Here is a 21810-nt window from a genome sequence, read left to right as displayed (position 1 = left end):
ATGTTGTAATGTATTTTGTGCACAAAAGCCCTTTCGTGGGCAAAATAGTGCATGACACAAACGGCGCCCCATAGCAGACCTGCCTGCCAGTCTAAGTTCGGGGCAAACTTCTCCCCTGTGCGGCTTGGGGTGTGAGGCGTGTGTCGTCCGTCTTGCAAGTACACTGTTGGCGTTCCCTGTGTTCAGAGATCATTCTGCGCGGATTCTGCCTTGTTTAGCCAATATTCTTGTAAGAATGAGTGCGTTCTGCACAGATCTGCCCAATTGTACACATTGTGGACTATTATGTGAACTGCGCATATCAGTGCAGAACTGAGGAAATCTGCGCTATAAGAACGCACCCAAAGTTCAGGATCTGCGCAGAATGATCGCCGTGAACGCCTCCAGCTCTCCCAGACAGACACATACAATCACATGACAAGGCTAGCTTGTTGTTTCCTGGTTGCTCCTGCGGTCTCCTGATCCGCCGCTTGTAACACTATCATTTTTATTGTTTATTTTATTATTATTGCCGCGGCGGCGGGTCCCGGTATCAGGCATGGCGGACGGCGAGAAATCCCCGCTCCTCTCCTACGAACCAAGCGACTTAGCTATCGGCGGAAGCGGCGCAGTGTTGCCCGGGCCAGCGGCGGCGGCGTACGGGCTGCCCTGCCAGCCGCAGAGTGAGTGATAATAATAATAGTTGTTGTGTCATGCATTTATATAGCGCCTAAATATTATATTGGTACCGTGTAGCTGATGCTGGGTTGTTAACTAACCACGATAAAACTAGGGTAATGGTTACAGCACAGCAGCTTACAGCAGGGGTTCCCAAACTTTTTCACTGGGGCCAGGCCCACCTGATCAGTTGTATTAGGTACTGCGGCACATCAATAGCTGTCAATACTGTCAATAAACGTAATGTAAATTCTTATTTTATTTGAAAATATTTCACATTTTCTAAATACTTAGAAAATAACAATGAATATGTAGTGGGATTTTTTTTTTTTTTTTTTTTTTGTTTTGTTTTAGTAATAAAATGAATTCCAAAACCAAACCTTTATTTTTAGATTATTATTATTATGTTGTTACATTAGGAACCTGTCCAACTAAACATCATTAGAAATGCAGCTATTTTCATCGTCATCAAACAAAAAAAAGAAGGAAACGTTTCTTATTTTCCCCATTCATAAATATCTGAACAGTAATTCCTTCTGAGTAAAACAATACCTCGTTTCCACAGAACTCGAGTATGCGCCCTAATTGCCAAAGCCTCGCTAAAAAACGCTGTTTTAAAGCAGCTACTGTAGCTGTGCCTCGCAAACTACACACACACGGCTTTCATTTTATTAGAATTAAAGTGCATAGTTACACAGAAACTCAACCCAAGCTTGATGCGAGTCTAGCATTAATTTATATAAAATTCTTATGAGTGTGTATGAATCTTGTTTTTAAAATGTTAATTTTACTTGCTGCTTAAAAACTGTCCTACATCAAATACGTATTTTCCTTCTCAGATGCTGTAATTGCAAATACTTGTAAAAATGTATATATACGTTGTGAAGAAAAAAAATAATTCCAAAACATCGATCCATTTATAATTCAAAGTGTTATTCATAACTGCTTTGTTTTTGTATTTCCTCTGGTTTGTCTGATGCACCCATAACCTTGCATGTTATGAATAAACGTTTTTTTTTTTTTTTTTTTTTAAATATAAACTAATACCTACAAAGGGAAAAGAGAGCCTTGTATTGCTACTTTTTTTCTACCACTCTGTACAGCGCAGATGCAAATTAGGTCGTTTTTTAGGTAAAAAAAAAGCCCCCTGGGTTGACACTGTCAGTACCTTTTAGGATTTTGAATGCTTGAATCAGATCACCGTGTAGTCTTCTTTGTTCAAGACTGAATAGATTCAATTCTTTTAGCCTGTCTGCATACGACATTCCTTTTAAACCCAGGATAATTCTGGTTGCTCTTCTTTGCACTCTTTCTAGTGCAGCAATATCCTTTTTGTAATGAGGTGACCAGAGCTGAACATAATATTCTAGATGAGGTCTTACTAATGCATTGTAAAGTTTTAACATTACTTCCCTTGATTTAAATTCAACACTTCTCGCAACATATCCAAGCATCTTGTTGACCTTTTTTTATAGCTTCCCCACATTGTCTAGATGAAGACATTTCTGAGTCAACATAAACTCCCATATGATATTTATAGTGCACATTTTTGGCCGTTTTGTTTTAGATTTAGATTTGTCTACTTTTGGGATGTAATTGTTTTGCACCTGTAGTACTACATTTTTAAAAAAACAGCCACCCTTTTTCTGTGGATGTTTTCTCTATTTTACTCCAATCTACTTCTGTTAGTCTCTGTTTCATGCCTTCATAGTTTGCTTTTCTAAAATTGTAAACCTTATCTTTAGTCATTACTTTTGGGGTTTTAAAAAACACTTCAAATGAGACCATGTTGTGGTCTGAGTTTGCCAATGGCTCTCTGACCTCTGTTTTAGTTATTCTGTGTTTGTTATTTGAAAAGACTAAATCAAGGCTTGCCTCCCCTCTAGTCGGTGCCTTGACAAATTGCGTTAGGAAGCAGTCATTTGTCATTTCCACCATTTCAATTTCGTCCGTCGTGCCCCCCATCGGATTTTGCCATTTTATATGGGGAAAGTTGAAATCCCCCATTTAGTATGGCTTCTCCTTTTCTACACGCATTTCGAATGTCATTGTATAACAGATTATTTTGCTCAGCGTCTGAATTTGGCGGTCTGTAGCATGCTCCTATTGTTATGCCCTTTGAATTTTTGTCCATTATTCTGACCCAAAATGATTCGGCATTGTTTTCTTTGTCCAGATTTAACACCTGGGCTTCAAGACTATTTCTTATGTATAGCGCTACCCCTCCGCCCTTCTGTCCTGCCTGTTTTTCCTATACAGTGTGTACCCACTAATATTATATTCGTCTCCATCACTCTCAGACAACCAAGTTTCTGTAACACCTATCACATCGTAGTTACTTGTTAGTGCAGTAGCTTCAAGTTCTAACATTTTGTTTCTCGGACTTCTAGCATGTAGACAAATACATTTAATGGCTGTCTTACCTGAGTTGTTGCCTTTGTTTTGATGTGGTCTCCCTTCTGTTTTTTTGTTTTCTCCCCCCGTCCTTTCTAGTTTAAATGCTGCTGGACCTCCTCAAGGATCCTTTCTCCAAGTAGATTGGTTCCCTTTCTGTTTAAGTGCAGTCCATCCCACCTATATAGATAGTCCTTGTTGTAGAATGTGCTCCAATGTTCAAGAAAGGTGAAGCCTTTCTGTGTGCACCACGATTTTAGCCATGCATTTTGATTTTGTATTTCCAGCTGTCCATATGGTCCTTTGCAAGGTGCTGGCAGTATCCAAGAAAATACCACAATTTTGGTCTTGTCTTTTAATTTCCTTCCTAGCTCTCTGAATTTGTTTTGCAGGGATCTTGGTCTGTTATTCCAATGTTGATTGTATCGATGTGGTCAACTACCACCAGGTCATCTCCTGTTCGTTCTAGGAGCCTGTCCATGTTCTCAGTGATGTGCATGACAGAGGCTCCTGGAAGGCAGCACACTGTTGTTGTAAGGGGGTCCAGACTGGAAACTGAACTTGCTGTGTTTCTCAATGAGTCCCCAACAATCATGACCTCCCTTCTTTTTGCTGCCTGGCCAGCACTGTTTATAGGGTCCTGGATGTTGTTCCTTTCATTTTCTTGATGTTAGTTTTGGTCATCTAAATTGGTTCAAATTTGTTGGATGTTTGGATTTCTGGTGGTCGTGTTTGACGAAGTTTCTTTTTTTCCCCTGCTTCTGCCTATCTGAACCCAGCTGTTTCGACCCTTTTCCATCTCCCTGGTGGCTTTCAGTCTGCTAGGGGTGCAGACTTCCATGAATTGTGGGTATGCCACCTCAAGCTCCTGTTGCTGTCTTATTTTCTGCAGCTCCATTTCTAACACACTTACTCGTTTAAGCAAGTCCTGGATCGTGCAGAACTTTACACACACTTGGTTGAGCTCTGTTGGGTTTTCTCGGATTTCCCACATCATGCAGTTGTCACAGATTACTGGCTTGAAGACCATGTTAATTTTTTTTTTTGGAAGTTTAGTTTAGTTTCTGCAGCTGTCAACCTGCTTTCAAACTGCTTCTAACTGCGTTGTACTTGTCCACTTGTACTTCTCCCACGCTGTCGCATCCACATGTTGTCTTATATTAAGCTATGTTGCTCACATTATTGCAACATCACATCTTACACGACTTTAAGTTAATATATAAAATAATAATAATCACTGCTTCCGCGGCCCACCCAGGGATGAGTCACGGCCCACAGTTTGGGAACCCCTGGCCTACAGTACAGTATTGTATTGTACAGTATAATTCAAAAACACAAATAGCGCTCATTCAATGTCAAAATAAATTTGTTGTGTACTAGAGTGTAGCACAGGACAGTAAAGTACAGTGCAAGTACAGTACTTAGTATAATGTTAAGACAGCCTGCGCTGTAATGTACAGTAATTCATGTATAGGCCTAGTCTTGCTAACAGTAAGACAGACGCACAGGCAGACACGTACGTAACAAGTTCATGTACCATCATAAACTGCTGAACTCAGTTCTACAGGGTCTCTCGAGCCTTGTAGCTTGTAGCGGTACACACGTATTATAGGATCTGTAGTATACAGTCAAATATATCCAATTGTGTACTGTACAGTCTTAGATAGGTACACACTGACACACAAACACATACACTGAAACACACACACTAACTAATACACACACACACACTGACACAGTAACACACACACAGGGTTAGAAACTTCCGCTTTAAATTAAATCTGATGAGGACTAGTTGATGTCTGTGTCTCAGTAGTCCTCTGGGCGAGTACTTAAAACAAATGTACACATATACTCTCACGTTCAATCTTACATTAAAAAAAAAAAAAAAAAACATGCAGGAAAGTCAATTTTCTAAAGGGGTGTAGCAGTGGTGAATAAAAATTCACAAGTAATGCTTAGAAAACAGTCACTCGGAACTGAAACCTCCCTTCATCTCCCCTGCAATGCCAACCCCACTTAATGATGTTTTACATTTGTGTTCTCCCTCTGCGCGGGATGCAAAGTTTATCGTTTGAATTTACTGAAACACGTTGCATCTTTTGAAGTAAGTGTAAAGTCATTTTACAGTAATGTGGAGATTTATACTGGGTTACGACCCTGACTGGTGTCATTAGCAAAGCGGGCCGGTTGTACTAACAAGGTCAAACAATAGGCCATGTTTTACTAAACCTTTTAAAACAAATAAACAAACAAATACCATAGGGAACATGTAACAGGGCGAGGTGCCCTGTACATTGTTTTGTTTTTTACATTAATTTTGTTGCTAATCGGGAGATGGTCACCTGAATATAAAAAGCCTGCAGCTCTCCATCTCGGGGTGGGTGTTTTAGAGGAGTGTATGAGAGAGAGCGAGGAGAGCAAGAGTGAAAACAAAAATGAAACTAAAACGAAAGTAAAAGGATCAGTGACAGCTATTTGCCCAGCCTGACCTTTGTTTATATATTTTGTGTTGGTGATTTTATTTTGTTCAACCTTTTTATTTATTTTTGTTATTTAATAAAAAAGGCGGCCAGCCGATTTCTTTCTTTTGAACTGCAGTGCCCGGTGTCAGTATTTTTGCGTTCCTGCTTCTGCCGTGACGTCACCGTTTAGTCACCCTGTCACAGAACATTATCATATTATGTTGGTTAAAACATAATAACACAGTATATTCATAATAAAGTTAAGTTCTTATTTATAAACAGTAACACGTTTAAAGCTTGGGACTCGCTGTCTGTAGCTTGGTGTTGTTTACATTATCGTCAGCATATTTTAAGTGATTGGAAGCTGAAATTACTTTTTTAAAACACACTTTTCTTATACCAATATAGTACTGCTGAGCGGTAATCAGTTCGTTCTAAACGCAGGCTTTAATCGCTAACAATAGGTGCAGGTGGTTATTCTGTGAGCTCTCCGGGGCTCAAGCACCAACGGGGGAAAATAAGGTTCTGCACAGTGCAAATAAATCACCTGTTCTGTCAAATTATAGTGGATGCTTCAAAAGCAGAACTGTTACTGCAGCATTTAAAAATATAAAATCAATTTATACAAAGTCTCCCAGCTTTCTTGAAATGTTCTGCGTTTCCCTCGTTTTTCTTTTGTTTTTGTTATGCTCTCATTAGTATCTGTAGTAGATTCAGCGTCCGTCAGTTCTGGCAGATTCTACTGTACTTGCTGAAGCGGTTTTCTCCCACTGCTAATTAATAAAATAATAATAATTAAATAGCCACCTAACAATTTCATCCCGAGGGCTACAGTGAAACGTACTGTCTTTAAATTGGGACTTTAGTGAAGACCGCATGTGTACGTGCATTATAGATAGTAATTCATAGCCAGCCAGCATTTTTGTAAATAGCAACACGTAATGTACAATCAGATAAACATTGTGTCAACGCTGTCAGTTTCAGGCAGAGCTTCATGGTCGGCAGGGTGACACAGCTGAGAGAATGTTTTCCTCTGTCATCCCGTCTGGTGCTGTCAGTGGCAGTTTCTCAGCACACAAGAAACGAGGTGCAAATAGGTGACTGATCGATCTGTATGAATGTTTACGAAGGTGCTTTGTTAAAAAAAAAAATGTTAGTCTAAATTTATAACGGTGTTTTGTTTTTTAGCAAAATAAAATCTAAGCCTGTTTTTGGGACCCTGTCACACGGCTAGCTGAGTGGTGCCGTCAGAACCAGGAAATGAATACACAGAGAAATGAGGTGAAATGATGAAAGCGCTGTTGCGCGGTTTATTATAAATAAAAGGTTTAAACAAACAGAAGACAGGACACGGCACTTGCTCCAAAATAAATCGACAAACAAAATGGACTAACACTTAAACAAACGGTGGACGGACAGACACACAAACACGGTGAGTAAATAAACAAACAAGTATCGTGCTGGTCCTACCAGCACGCGATAGCAATTGTTATAAATATTTATCTTTAACTTTATTTCTCCTCTCTCTCTCGTTCACTACTCACCGAACACCCAACCCCGAGTGAGTAAAACGTGCATAAATACAACTATACATTTTAAATCACACGTGAAACACAGACCCGTTTATATCCCGTGTACCAATGCCTATACACCAACATTAACACACCACACGCAACATACAACACAGAAATGCACACAGGGGCGGAGCACATTGCCACAGACCCCAACTGTTGTTCGGCACTTCACATAAGGACTAGTAAGTTTACACCAGGCCTACCAAGTTTACTGGTTTAAAAGTTTAAAAGGTACTGGTCCTTTGGACTAGCAGCACAGTATTGTTAGTTTCTAACCCTGCACACAGATACACTCATGCACTGATGCACGCAAACTGACACACACACATAGTGACACACTGACACATGCAAACTGACACACACACATAGTGACACACTGTCACACACACAATGACATAGTGACACACACACACATTGACACACACACACAGACATTTTTACTCACCCAAAGCAGGACATTGTAATGAGTCCAAGTACAGTGTTGTGACGAATGTTTCCAGAAACATTTACACAGCCGCTGCCCCTGACCGAGAAAAAAAATACTTCTTGCAATACATTATCAAAATGTATTACAAATATACAAGTAATTCATATTGATATCAGTGTACCAGTTTATCAGGGTGTATTAAGAACATAAGAAGAACATAAGAAAGTTTACAAACGAGAGGAGGCCATTCAGCCCATCTTGCTCGTTTGGTTGTTAGTAGCTTATTGATCCCAGAATCTCATCAAGCAGCTTCTTGAAGGATCCCAGGGTGTCAGCTTCAACAACATTACTGGGGAGTTGGTTCCAGACCCTCACAATTCTCTGTGTAAAAAAGTGCCTCCTATTTTCTGTTCTGAATGCCCCTTTATCTAATCTCCATTTGTGACCCCTGGTCCTTGTTTCTTTTTTCAAGTCAAAGAAGTCCCCCGGGTTGACATTGTCTATACCTTTTAGGATTTTGAATGTTTGAATCAGATCGCCGCGTAGTCTTCTTTGTTCAAGACTGAATAGATTCAATTCTTTTACCCTGTCTGCATACGACATGCCTTTTAAACCCGGGATAATTCTGGTCGCTCTTCTTTGCACTCTTTCTAGAGCAGCAATATCCTTTTTGTAACGAGGTGACCAGAACTGAACACAATATTCTAGGTGAGGTCTTACTAATGCATTGTAAAGTTTTAACATTACTTCCCTTGATTTAAATTCAACACTTCTCACAATATATCTGAGCATCTTGTTGGCCTTTTTTATAGCTTCCCCACATTGTCTAGATGAAGACATTTCTGAGTCAACATAAACTCCTAGGTCTTTTTCATAGATCCCTTCTTCAATATCACTATCTCCCATATGATATTTATAATGCACATTTTTATTGCCCGCATGCAATACTTTACACTTTTCTCTATTAAATTTAATTTGCCATGTGTCTGCCCAATTTTGAATGCTGTCTAGATCATTTTGAATGACCTTTGCTGCTTCAACAGTGTTTGCCACTCCTCCTATTTTTGTGTCGTCTGCAAATTTAACGAGTTTGCTTACTATATCAGAGTCTAACTCATTAATGTAGATTAGGAATAGCAGAGGACCTAATACTGATCCCTGTGGTACACCACTGGTTACCTCACTCCATTTCGAGGTTTCTCCTCTAATCAGTACTTTCTGTTTTCTACCTGTTAACCACTCCCTAATCCATGTGCATGCATTTCCTTGAATCCCTACTGTGTTCAGTTTGAGAATTAATCTTTTATGCAGGACTTTGTCAAAAGCTTTCTGGAAATCTAAATAAACCATGTCGTATGCTTTGCAGTTATCCATTTTCAATGTTGCATCCTCAAAAAAGTCAAGTAGGTTAGTTAGACACGATCTCCCTTTCCTAACACAATGCTGACTGTCTCCCAGGATATTGTTACCATATAGGTAATTTTCCATTTTGGATCTTATTATAGTTTCCATAAGTTTACATATAATAGAAGTCAGGCTTATTGGTCTGTAGTTACCTGATTCGGTTTTGTCTCCCTTTTTGTGGATCGGTATTACGTTTGCTATTTTTCCAGACTGTTGCATGATCTTGGTTAGCGGTTTGTAAATAACTTCTTTCATTTCTTTGAGTACTATTGGGAGGATCTCATCCGGCCCAGGGGATTTGTTTATTTTAAGAGCTCCTAGTCCCTTTAACACTTCTGCCTCTGTTATGCTAAAGTTATTTAAAATTGGATAGGAACAGGTCAACATGTGGGGCATGTTGTCCGTGTCCTCCTTTGTAAAAACCTGTGAAAAGTAATCATTTAATATATTTGCTATTTTTAGACATTTAACCTCCTCTTTGAATGTTCTCTTGCTGTTATAATATTGGAAAAACATTTTGGAATTGGTTTTAGCCCCCTTAGCAATATTGATTTCTATCTCTCTCTTGGCCTTTCTAACTTCCTTTTTGACTTGTGTTTGCAGTTCCAAGTACTCTTTCTGTGTGCTTTGTTTTTGGTCCCTTTTAAAAGCTCTGTAAAGTGCCTTTTTTCGCTGAATATTTTTTTTAATTGATCTATTAAACCATTTTGGCCATTTTGTTTTAGATTTAGATTTGTCTGCTTTTGGGATGTAATTGTTTTGTGCCTCTAGTACTACATTTTTAAAAAACAGCCACCCTTTTTCTGTGGATGTTTTCTCTATTTTACTCCAATCTACTTCTGTTAGTCTCTGTTTCATACCTTCGTAGTTTGCTTTTCTAAAATTGTAAACCTTAGCTTTAGTCATTACTTTTCGGGTTTTAAAAAATATTTCAAATGAGACCATGTTGTGGTCTGAGTTTGCCAATGGCTCTCTGACCTCTGTTTTAGTTATTCTGTCTTCATTATTTGAAAAGACTAAATTAAGGCATGCCTCCCCTCTAGTCGGTGCCTTGACAAATTCCGTTAGGAAGCAGTCATTTGTCATTTCCACCATTGCAATTTCATCCGTCGTGCCCCCCATTGAGTTTTCCCATTTTATACAGGGGAAGTTGAAATCCCCCATTAGTATGGCTTCTCCTTTTCTACACGCATTTCGAATGTCATTGTACAACAGATTATTTTGCTCAGCGTCTGAATTTGGCGGTCTGTAGCAATTGTAAGTCGCCCTGGATAAGGGCGTCTGCTAAGAAATAAATAATAATAATAAAAATGCTCCTATTATTATGCCCTTTGAATTTGTGTCCATTATTCTGACCCATATTGATTCTGCATTGTTTTCTTTGTCCTGATTTAACACCTGGGCTTCAAGGCTATTTCTTATATATAGCGCTACCCCTCCGCCTCTTCTGTCCTGCCTGTCTTTCCTATACAGTGTGTACCCACTAATATTATATTTGTCTCCATCACTCTCAGACAACCAAGTTTCTGTAACACCTATCACATCGTAGTTATTTGTTAGTGCAGTAGCTTCAAGTTCTAACATTTTGTTTCTCGGACTTCTAGCATTAAGATAGTGGTCTTACCTGAGTTGTTGCCCTTGTTTTGATGTAGTCACCCTTCTGTTTTTTTGTTTTCTCCCCCTTTCCTTTCTAGTTTAAATGCTTCTGTACCGCCTGAAGGATCCTTTCTCCGAGTAGATTGGTTCCCTTTCTGTTTAAGTGCAGTCCGTCCCACCTGTATAGCTAGTCCTTGTTGTAGAAAGTGCTCCAATGTTCAAGAAAGGTGAAGCCTTCCTGTGTGCACCACGATTTCACCCATGCATTTTGATTTTGTATTTCCAGCTGCCCATATGGTCCTTTGCAAGGCGCCGGCAGTATCCCAGAAAATACCACAGTTTTGGTCTTGTCTTTTAATTTCCTTCCTAGCTCTCTGAATTTGTTTTGCAGGGATCTTGGCCTGTCTCTTCCAATGTTGTTTGTACCAATGTGGACGACTACTACCGGGTCATCTCCTGTTCGTTCTAGGAGCCTGTCCACATTATCAGTGATGTGCTTGACTGAGGCTCCTGGAAGGCAGCACACTGTTGTAGTAAGGGGGTCCAAACTGCAAACTGAACTTGCTGTGTTTCTCAGTATGGAGTCCCCAACAATCATGACCTCCCTTCTTTTTGTAGGAGGTATAGCATCGGGGTTAGTGTTGTAAACTGATACCAGAATCTAGTGTAGTAACCTTATACCGTACCAGAGTTTATAATGCTGTACTACAGTTTATTACAGTATTGGATGGGTTGTTCTGTATAATCTATTGCACTTCGCTGTTTATTAGTAATAAGAAGAAGAAGAAGAAGAAGGAGGCATGCTAACGGAACGTTTTCGGGGTTCGCATTTAAATACTATGCAACAGCAGTAGCTACGTTTTGAAAGCAGTGAAGCTGTGCATGGTTCGAGAGGAGGCTACAGTAGCTGACTGCCTCGCTTGGGTGCGTGGTACAAAAAGTGAAACATAATAGTGTGTTAAAAGACAGCTAACGTTAAAATTGGGGGTTTATTTTAATTGATTATTCATATAGCTAGGTTATTCAGCAGGTCTATATTGATATATTTATTGTTGTACGCAGAGAGCTTCTGGTACATGTTGTTATATATGAGGGATTTTGTAGGTAATATTTGTCGAAAGGATAATAATAATTTCATTTAAATGCCAGTTTGTTTTATTTCTTCACCGATGACGCTGTGCTCATGTTCATGCCCACGCTGGGTGTTCTGTTGTGACGTGCACGTGCAGTTTGTCCGTTCAAGCAGCTCAGTTGAGTTTTTGGAAATGAACTTTGCTCTGAGGGCAGATCAGCCCTGGGGGCAGAACTAATGTGTCGCGTCGGATTGGTTACTTGATTTTTGCCAAAGGCGGGACTAAAAGGCTTAGATAGAACATGACCTGTATCGTCTAAAAAATATACGTAGCAGAATATATTTACATAATTCGATTATAGGAGTTGTCAAGAATTCCATTATGAAACATGGGATTTATCAGGTGCAATGACAGCTGAAAGTGGTAAGGGAAAATATTGGAGCACTAAAACAGTTCATTTTTAAATGCATGAAAAACAATGCTGCTAGTGGTTCTTTTTTGTCAAGATGGTTTTAGACATACTTTTTTTCTTATTTATTTAAATTTAGTTGTTGCCAATTATTTTTATTATTTTCTCCCAATTTGGAATCGCCAATTATTTTATTATGCTCAGCTCACCGCTACCACTCCTATGCTGACTCGGGAGGGCGAAGCCGAACACACGCTGTCCTCCGAAGCGTGTGCCGTCAGCCGACCGCTTTTTTTCACACTGTGGACTCACCATGCAGCCACCCAAGAGCTACAACGTCGGAGGACAACGCAGCTCTCGGGCAGCTTACAGGCAAGCCCGCAGGTGCCCGGCCAAACTACAGGGGTCGCTGGTGCGTGGTGAGCCGAGGACACCCTGGCCGACCTAGCCCTCCCTCCCCCCGGGCAGCGGTCGGCCAATTGAGCGCCGCCCCCCTGGAAGCTTCCATCCTTGGTCGGCAAAGGAATAGCCTGGACTCGAACTCGTGACGTCCAGACTATAGAGCGCATCCTGCACTCCACGTGGAGCGCCTTTACTGGATGCGCCACTCGGAAGCCCCAGACATGCTTTTTAATCATGCATAGTAAGCTATTTAATGTTGCTGATACAGAATGAGGCTTGTCAGTGTAATTCTTCCCCAAAGGACAAGCAGATCTGTTTCCCTCCTGTCCTGAGAGCAGGACTGTCACTCCTGTCCCGAGAGAAGGCCTGTACCCCTGCCCCGAGAGCAGTCCTGTGCCCCTGCCCCGAGAGCAGATCTGTGTCTCATATCTGCCCCTAACAGAGCCCCATGCCCCTCGCTAGGGCATGTCTGCCTTTTTCACATTGAAATTTATACTTTGTTTAAATGGGTAATATTCTGTTATTCTAGGCCAGGTTATATTAATGTTGTTCATTATGTTAACCTAACAATCTTTTGGTTTCTAGACATCATGGTAAAAGGAAATAAGACTGGGTTAGGGGCAGAGATGAGAGAATATCTGCCATTGATGCAAGGGCAAACTTGTTCTTTCGACAGGAGGGGCTCAGACCTGTCTGCTTTTAGGGCAAAAAGGATACAGACCTGCTCTGGGGGCAGGGGCACAGGCCTGCCCTTGGGCAATGAGGGCACAGGCCTGCCCTTGGGGAATGAGGGCACAGGCCTGCCCTTGGGGAATGAGGGCACAGGCCTGCCCTTGGGGAATGAGGGAACAGGCCTGCTCTGGGGGAATGAGGGAACAGACCTGCTCTGGGGGCAGGAGAGGAACAGATCTTATTTATTTTATTTTTGACCAAAAATCTATATGGGGATGAATTTGGGTATCTAACATGTTTATTTCAAACATTATTAGCCTTTAAAAGCAGTGTGTGTGTGTTTTCACAGAACATTGGCAGGGTGGTACCCCCTAGGTATCAACACGAAAATCTCAGGAACTATAAAGAGTTGACCGCTCAAATTTCACAAAGTTTCTAACAAACACTTTTACTAACTTTTTGCCGATTTTTAACCAAATGTGTAACGTATGGTGACATTGGCTGGTTGAATTGACAAGGAATGACCCAAGGAGGCTGTGTGGTCCAGTGGTTAAAGAAAGGGGCTTGTAACCAGGAGGTCCCCGGTTCAAATCCCACCTCAGCCACTGACTCATTGTGTGACCCTGAGCAAGTCACTTCACCTCCTTGTGCTCCGTCTTTCGGGTGAGACGTAGTTGTAAGTGACTCTGCAGCTGATGCAGAGTTCACACATCCTAGTCTCTGTAAGTCGCCTTGGATAAAGGCGTCTGCTAAATAATAATAATTATATATATATATATATATACAGTGCCTATAGAAAGTCTACACCCCCTTTCAAAATGTTCACCTTTTGTTGCCTTATAGCCTGGAATTAAAATGCATTAAAATAGTTTTTTTTTCATTTATCTACACATCCTACCCCACAACTTCCAAGTGAAAAAAATATTCTAGAAATTTGTAGAAAATTAATTAAAAATAAAAACTCAAATAGCTTGGTTGGATAAGTGTCCACCCCCCTTGTAATAGCAATCCTAAATTAGCTCAGGTGTAACCATTCGCCTTCAAAATCACACACCAAGTTAAATGGCCTCCACCTTTGTTAAATTGTAGTGATTCACATGATTTCAAGATAAATTCAGCAGTTCCTGTAGGTTCCCTCTGCTGGGTAGTGCATTTCAAAGCAAAGACTCAACCATGAGCACCAAGGCGCTTTCAAAAGAACTCCGGGACAAAGTTGTTGAAAGGTACAGATCAGGGGATGGGTATAAAAAAATATCAAAGGCCTTGAATATCCCTTGGAGCACGGTCAAGACGTTTATTAAGAAGTGGAAGGTGTATGGCACCACCAAGACCCTGCCTAGATCAGGCCGTCCCTCCAAACTGGATGACCGAGCAAGAAGGAGACTAATCAGAGAGGCTACCAAGAGGCCAATGGCAACTTTGCAAGAGCTACAGGCTTTTATGGCCAAGACTGGTCAAAGTGTGCATGTGACAACAATATCCCAAGCACTCCACAAATCTGGCCTGTATGGTAGGGTGGCAAGAAGGAAGCCATTACTCAAGAAAGCCCACCTTGAATCCCGTTTGAAGTATGCAAAAAAAACACTTGGGAGATTCTGTAGCCATGTGGCAAAAAGTTTTGTGGTATGACGAAACTAAAATGGAACTTTTTGGCCTAAATACAAAGTGTCATGTTTGGCGCAAACCCAGCATAGCGCATCACCCAAAGAACACCATGCCTACTGTGAAGAATGGTGGTGGCAGCATCATGTTACAGGGATGTTTCTCATCAGCAGGGACCGGGGCACTTGTCAGGATAGAAGGGAAAATTAATGGAGCAAAGTACAAAGAAGTCATTGAGGAAAACCTGCTGCCCTCTCCAAGAAAGCTGAAATTGGGACAGAAGTTCACCTTTCAGCATGACAACAACCCAAAGCACACAGCCAAAGCTACACTGGAGTGGCTAAGGAACAACAAAGTAAATGTCCTTGAGTGGCTCAGTCAGAGTCCCGACCTAAATCCAATCGCAAATTTGTGGCATGATTTGAAGATTGCTGTCTATCAACGCTCCCCAAGGAACTTGACAGAGCTTGAACAGTTTTGTAAAGAAGAATGGTCAAATATTGCCAAATCTAGGTGTGCAAAGTTGGCAGAGACCTATCCCAACAGACTCACAGCTGTAATTGCTGCCAAAGGTGCCTCCACCAAGTATTAACTCAGGGGGGTGAAGACTTATCCAATTATGATCTTTCAGTTTTGCATGACAGGCACACACACACTGGGCAGCCAGTGGGGCTGTGTGTCCCTCTCCCAGGAGGACTGCCATTTTTTCTGGCTTTTTGGGAAATGGGGGAGGAAAATTTACATTTTTTCAAGTAAATGATCTTGGGTTGGGAGTATATGGCAATTTAGGAGAAAGTGCATCTCTGTTTCCAGTTCTTCTGTCTCACAGTGACCACACAGCCAATCTGGTCTGTGCAGAATTGTTTGGTTTACCCCTCTCTCTCTCTCTCTCCCCCCTCACCCTCCCTCTCTTTCTATCGCACACTCTATTAACCTGTCTTTCTCGTTCCCTCTCTCTTTCTCATTCCCTCTGTCTCTCTATTAACCTCTCTCTGTCCGTCTCCCTCCCCTTCTCTCCAGACCTCCCCTCAGTTCTCCCGATCGAGGAAGACCTTCCTCCTTACTCCCTAATGATGTCGGGCAGCACTTCCAAGATCAACTGTCGTGTATGTCAGTCCCTCATTAGTGTGAAGGCAGACAGCCACCAGCACCTTGTTAAGTGTGGGGTCTGCAACGAGGCAACGGTGAGGAGAGTGTGTGTTTTTGCATCTGTGTGCGTGTGCGTGTCTCAACATGTGTCTAAGTATGTATGCGTGTACGTGTGCATGAGTGTGTGAAGCTAGGTCTGTATTATTGTATTTCTGTGTTATTGTATTTCTTGCTCTTATTGTATTACTTGTATTGTAACGCTTGAAATGTTTTTGCTTACGATTGTAAGTCGCCCTGGATAAGGGCGTCTGCTAAGAAATAAATAATAATAATAATAATTATTATAATTATTACTGTACTGAAAAGTAGTCAGTGTATCTGTGTTAACCTCCCTTCTTTCTCTCTCTCTCCCCCTTTCAACCCCTCCCTCTCTCTCTCTCCCCGTCTCTCTTTCTCCCATACCTCATTCTCCCCCCTCCCTTCCCCCCCCTCTCTCTCAGCCCATTAAGAACCCTCCTCCTGGTAAGAAGTATGTGCGCTGTCCTTGTAACTGTCTCTTGATCTGCAAAGCAACTTCACAGAGAATGGCCTGTCCCCGTCCTTACTGGTGAGAGAAGGAGGGGGGATGGGGGAGAGGAGAAGGAGGAGGAGGGGGGAGGGGAGGGGAGGGGAGAGGGGAGGGGAGAAAGGGAGATTCAGGCCCACACACAAACACACACATATGTAATTATGTCTCTCTTCTGCTCTCTCTCCCTCTCTGCCGCTCCTTTTCTCTCTATCTGTCTCAGTAAGAGAATTATAAACTTGGGTCCAGTGGAGTCAGATTCAGGTCCTGTCAGCCCAGAGCTGCAGCCTTGTGGAGCCAGAGTGAGCTGTGGACACTGCGCTCACACATTCCTGGTGCGATTCACAATTCATCTTCATCTTCATATTCATCATCCTAATTAATAATCACAAGTACTGTAATAATAATCAGAATAAGAATCAATAAGATTGATAATAATTCTCTCTCTGTCTCAGTGGACTGACTTTACAAAGAAGAAACTCGCCAGATGCCCTCACTGTCGGAAAGTGTAAGTCTGTGTGTCTGTCTGTCTGTCTGTCTGTCTGTCTGTCTGTCTGTCTGTCTGTCTGTCTGTCTGTCTGTCTCTCACACACACACACACACACACACACACACATTGACCCTGCCACTTACACAGTCCAGAATTGAGCCTCACATTTTATCATAATGCAATCATGTTATCATGTATAACTGTCTCTTTTGCCCTCTCCCTGTCTTTCTCTCAGGTCCTTTATTGGGCGGCGTTACCCCTGGCAACGCTGTGTTTACTTTTTCATGCTGGGTCTCTTCTTTGCTGTCATCGCTGGAGGACTAATGGTGAGATGGAGGAAGGGAGGGATGGGGGGGCAGGGGGAGCTACATGGCCACACCCAAAAATCTTTTCATTCTAGAATGTGTTTAAATGGTGTGTACCATCAGACTCAAGTTCAGTCTTTTTCAAATGAATTGGTGCGTCACCTCCCAAAAAATATCAAGGAATTAAGACCAAACAGGTCAAGAAAGGTCCGCACTCAAATAGAGCAACTCACTCAAACTCTGTTTTCAAAAACACTTTTCATGGTTTCTTTTTAATATCTTTCAGCTTTTAATATGTTTCAGCTCACAGCCTTCATCTGATGAAGTAGGAGTAAAAAGAGAATGTAATTGAATAATAATATTTGCAAATATTATTCTCTCTCTCTCTCTCTCTCTCTCTCTCAGGCTGGCACTTGGCAGGAGGCTGAACAGTACGGAGCGATCTATGCCATCTGGGCTGTGGTTCTGGTTCTGTGTGTGGTTTGTCTGGGTTGGGCGGTTTACTGGGCCTGCATTAAAATCAGCGAGCCTGTACAGAACTACACATAGAGGGAAAGAGGGAGGAGAGGAGGAGGAAGAGGAAGGAGAGGGGTGGGAGAAAAGGAGAGAGAGGAGCTGATTTATAACTATACTGATTAAACTGGAGAGAGTGAGAGTTAGAGGAGCGGGGGGGGGGGGGGGGGGGGGGGGGGGGGGGGGGGGGGGGTACAGAGACAGACATTATTATAAAAAGTTTCTTGTTAAAGGAGAATTCAAAAGTAAGGCAACACACCCGCCTATTGCTACAAATGTGCCTTACAGTAAAAATCCAGAGTGAGTGAGTGAGAGAGAGGAGGGATGGAGCAAAAGAGAGAGAGAGAGAGAGATGTTAATTAGCCAATCTCAATAATAATAATTGTTCTGTCATTAAATTCAAATTGACTTTATTAGCATGAAAAAATAAGTGTTGTCAAAGCACATACATGGCACAAACAACAACAATATATACAAATAAATAAAGAAAATGCAGTGCACATAAATATATATATATATATATATATACACACACACATATACAGCAGCCTCCAGGATCATTCATACCCCCAATACACTGCAACTGGTTTGAGCAAAATAAATGCAAGCGCTCTCCCAAGACTGTCCGCATGAAAGCTTCAAGACCATCGGCACTGGACACTGCCAAGAAATATCTGAAAACACGACGTTCAAACCTCTTCACACCCTTTAAATTAAAATGCAGTTATCCCAGACAAACATGCCCCCACAATTCCTCATGCCCAATCTATCCATGCTACAAACACCGAACGCACACCTGCATCTTCCACCAAAACTTTCAGTTACATTGTATCAAGTGCATGAACAGTCCCAGAGTCCACTGCACACATACATATACATACATATAAACACTTCCCTTACAGGATATGTCGATCCGCTTTTATCTAAGTCAGCAAGCAACACTTATAAGCTGTATAAAACCGTATAAGACAAAATGTGTTCCATTTCCTTACCCTAAGCACAGTAAGTATGTAAGCCACAGCATACTCTAGCCTGTCTCAGCAGTCAGGTGAGCGAGCAATCAGGAATCCTGTTTGTGACGCCAATTCTGTAAGAAATATTTTTAGAACACGGAAACAATACAATAGAGGTCAAGCTTAAACAGTTTGACAAGTTTATTGTCTTTTGGTCACAACGACCACAGAACTGGAAGCTCCTCTCAAGGATACTTAGTGAGATACATCTTCCCTGTCCCTTTATACAGTTCTCTCCCTACAGCAAATCAGCATTAGGTTACAAAGTACAAGAAAACAAAAAAGTACACATATTCATTTGATTGGTTAAAGACTTATTCCCATTGTAAATATTTGCTATGCCAGATCTTATCGTGGCACAAGGTTTATGGCTGGCCATCTGCACTTTACCAGGTAAATATTTAATAATAGCTAACTCACCCAGACACTATAGCCCACCTCACACTTAGCACACAGAATTCCCTGAGAGTGCAATTTGTCAAACTTTTGCTCAGGTTTGAGCTTTGCTGTTACCCAGAACACTTGATAATCAGAGAAACACAAAAACACATTCTTCACCTGAAAAACATCTTTCATCTGTAAATGTTACAAAATGTGATGGCTCACAGACCTGTACAATTATAATGTTGAGATCTGTTTCCATGGGTAAGGGTGCCGTTAGTGTTAGGAGTTTATTATAGGAGAGTATTACTAATTTGTTTTGGCCTTTCCTACTTTTATTTATTCATATATATATATATTCCAAGAAAGTAATGGTGTTTGTATGTGAGTGATAATGATTTATAAAAGTATTTGAAAGGGAAGCGGGAAGGGGCAAATATGTGTACTATTCACTGGTAAACACTTCAGTTTGCCCTCTTGTGTGAATTATAATTCATAAAAACTAAACCTCCAGCACTGCGATCCAGGCAGCTTGCTGAATGTGCGCTCATTCACACCCCTGAAGTATGTCTGGTTGATGTTTTCATCTGTAGGTGAGTTTAGGCTCAGTACAGGCGTCAGGATCTACGGTTGTAAGGGGTCGCCACTGTCTGATTGTGGCAATTTTGTGTCTGCTTTTCAGAGTTCTTAAAATAATCACGAAAATATGAGGCCCGCAATTACTGACAGCTTTAATAAATTAGTTGGAATATTAGAACATAAGAACATATTTGATAGACCTCATTTGCAAAATCTCTCAGAAACCCCAGAATTACATATGCATATGCACAATTACATATGTATCAAGGGCTAAAGTGCAAAGAGACACCACTCCCGGAAATTACATCTTAATTGCGTGTTTATGCATTGCGTGCCTTTTATAAATCCAAACCAAAAATTGAGAACCCTCAATGCCATTTTATACAGTCGTAAAACATCCTTTGTGCAATCCTTTTATAAATCTGGGCCTCAGTCTCTACCATTCCTGATTGATTGACGTGACGGCACCATGTCTCTTGTAGAACAATAATGTGTTTTATGTTGATAAGAAATTCCGGGTCTGTGCTGTTCAGCCCTAAAGTTGAGGAATACAGGTCCTGAATGTTCCAGATACTAATTGAAAGAGATCTCATTTTTATATATATATATATATATATATATATATATATATATATATATATATATATATATATATATATATATATATATATAGATATATATATATATATATATATATATATATATATATATAGATATATAGATATATATATAGATATATAGATATATAGATATATATATATAGATATAGATATATAGATATATATATAGATATAGATACATATTTTTTCTAGGTTACCTTTTTATGTAGAATGAAACAAAGTGAATTTAAGCCGTTCATGTCTTTATATGTGCGTGGGTTTTTTTCAGTGTTTTGCTGAATCGCCAGTAGGCTTGATGTACATTACCAGTGTGCATCCGGGTTTCTCAGCTCATCAGCCGTGTGCAGATGAGTTTAGGAGCTGCTTGATCTCCCCAGCTCAGTGAGGGCAGGGCTGGCTGGCTGGGCGAGGGCAGTAACGTGGTTGGCTGGTGGGCTGCAGTCTAGACTGTGTGGGAGTTTCCCCTAGGGGCTCTCCTCCCTGGCTCGTGCATTGTGGGACGGGCTAGATGGGTCCCGGCCCAGGGCACATTCTTTCAGGATCTTGGCAGACTTGGAGGCCCTGCTGGTTGATGTGGACCCTGTGGTACAGGTGCTGGGTGCTCAGGGTGGGTCAGAGGGACACGTGGCAGCTGTGCACAGCATCCTGAGATCTCCGAAATCACTTCCTCTCTTTGAAAATGTATTCATTTTGGTCTTTGTTTATTTTTAAGAATTAGCTTATTCTCCACAGCAATCCACACACTCCGCACACACAAGTCTGCGTGCATGTGTGAATTGCTGGAATGCTGTACGAATTCATCTCTTAAATCCAAACGTGACGATAATGTTTTATTTTAATAATGTTTTATTTCCATTGTGTAAACATTCCTGTAAAAGTCCTGTGATTTTTATTCTATTTCTGCTCTATTTCGACTCTTACTGTCAATATATCTGTGTGTTATATTTACCCTGGTTTTATATATATATATATATATATATACAGACATGCTCAAATTTGTTGGTACCCTTACAGCTCATTAAAATAATGCTTCATTCCTCCTGAAAAGTGATGAAATTAAAAGCTATTTTATCATGTATACTTGCATGCCTTTGGTATGTCATAGAATAAAGCAAATAAGCTGTGAAAAGAGATGGATTATTGCTTATTCTACAAAGATATTCTAAAATGGCCTGGACACATTTGTTGGTACCCCTTAGAAAAGGTAATAAATAATTGGATTATAGTGATATTCCAAACTAATTAGTTTCTTTAATTAGTATCACACATGTCTCAAATCTTGTAATCAGTCATTCAGCCTATTTAAATGGAGAAAAGTAGTCACTGTGCTGTTTGGTATCATTGTGTGCACCACACTGAATATGGACCAGAGAAAGCAAAGGAGAGAGTTGTCTGAGGAGATCAGAAAGAAAATAATAGACAAGCATGGTAAAGGTAAAGGCTACAAGACCATCTCCAAGCAGCTTGATGTTCCTGTGAAAACAGTTGCAAATATTATTAAGAAGTTTAAGGTCCATGGAACTGTAGCCAACCTCCCTGGGCGCGGCCGCAAGAGGAAAATCGACCCCAGAGTGAACAGA

General features: G+C 40.9%; 1 protein-coding gene across 1 annotated transcript; it reads left to right on the top strand.

Moving 5' to 3' along the window:
• The first annotated feature begins 357 nt into the window (after positions 1–357).
• Positions 358–20022, top strand: LOC131728654 (type 1 phosphatidylinositol 4,5-bisphosphate 4-phosphatase-like). The gene is made up of 7 exons (XM_059019630.1): positions 358–662; positions 15696–15859; positions 16265–16371; positions 16553–16664; positions 16785–16837; positions 17055–17145; positions 17530–20022. The coding sequence occupies exons 1-7, from the start codon at positions 539–541 to the stop codon at positions 17671–17673; spliced, it is 795 nt and encodes a 264-aa protein (XP_058875613.1). The 5' UTR covers positions 358–538; the 3' UTR covers positions 17674–20022.
• Positions 20023–21810: the final 1788 nt, after the last annotated feature.

Source organism: Acipenser ruthenus, unplaced genomic scaffold, assembly GCF_902713425.1.
Source record: "Acipenser ruthenus unplaced genomic scaffold, fAciRut3.2 maternal haplotype, whole genome shotgun sequence".
Lineage (NCBI taxonomy): Eukaryota > Metazoa > Chordata > Actinopteri > Acipenseriformes > Acipenseridae > Acipenser > Acipenser ruthenus.
This window is presented reverse-complemented; position numbering and strand designations above follow the sequence as displayed.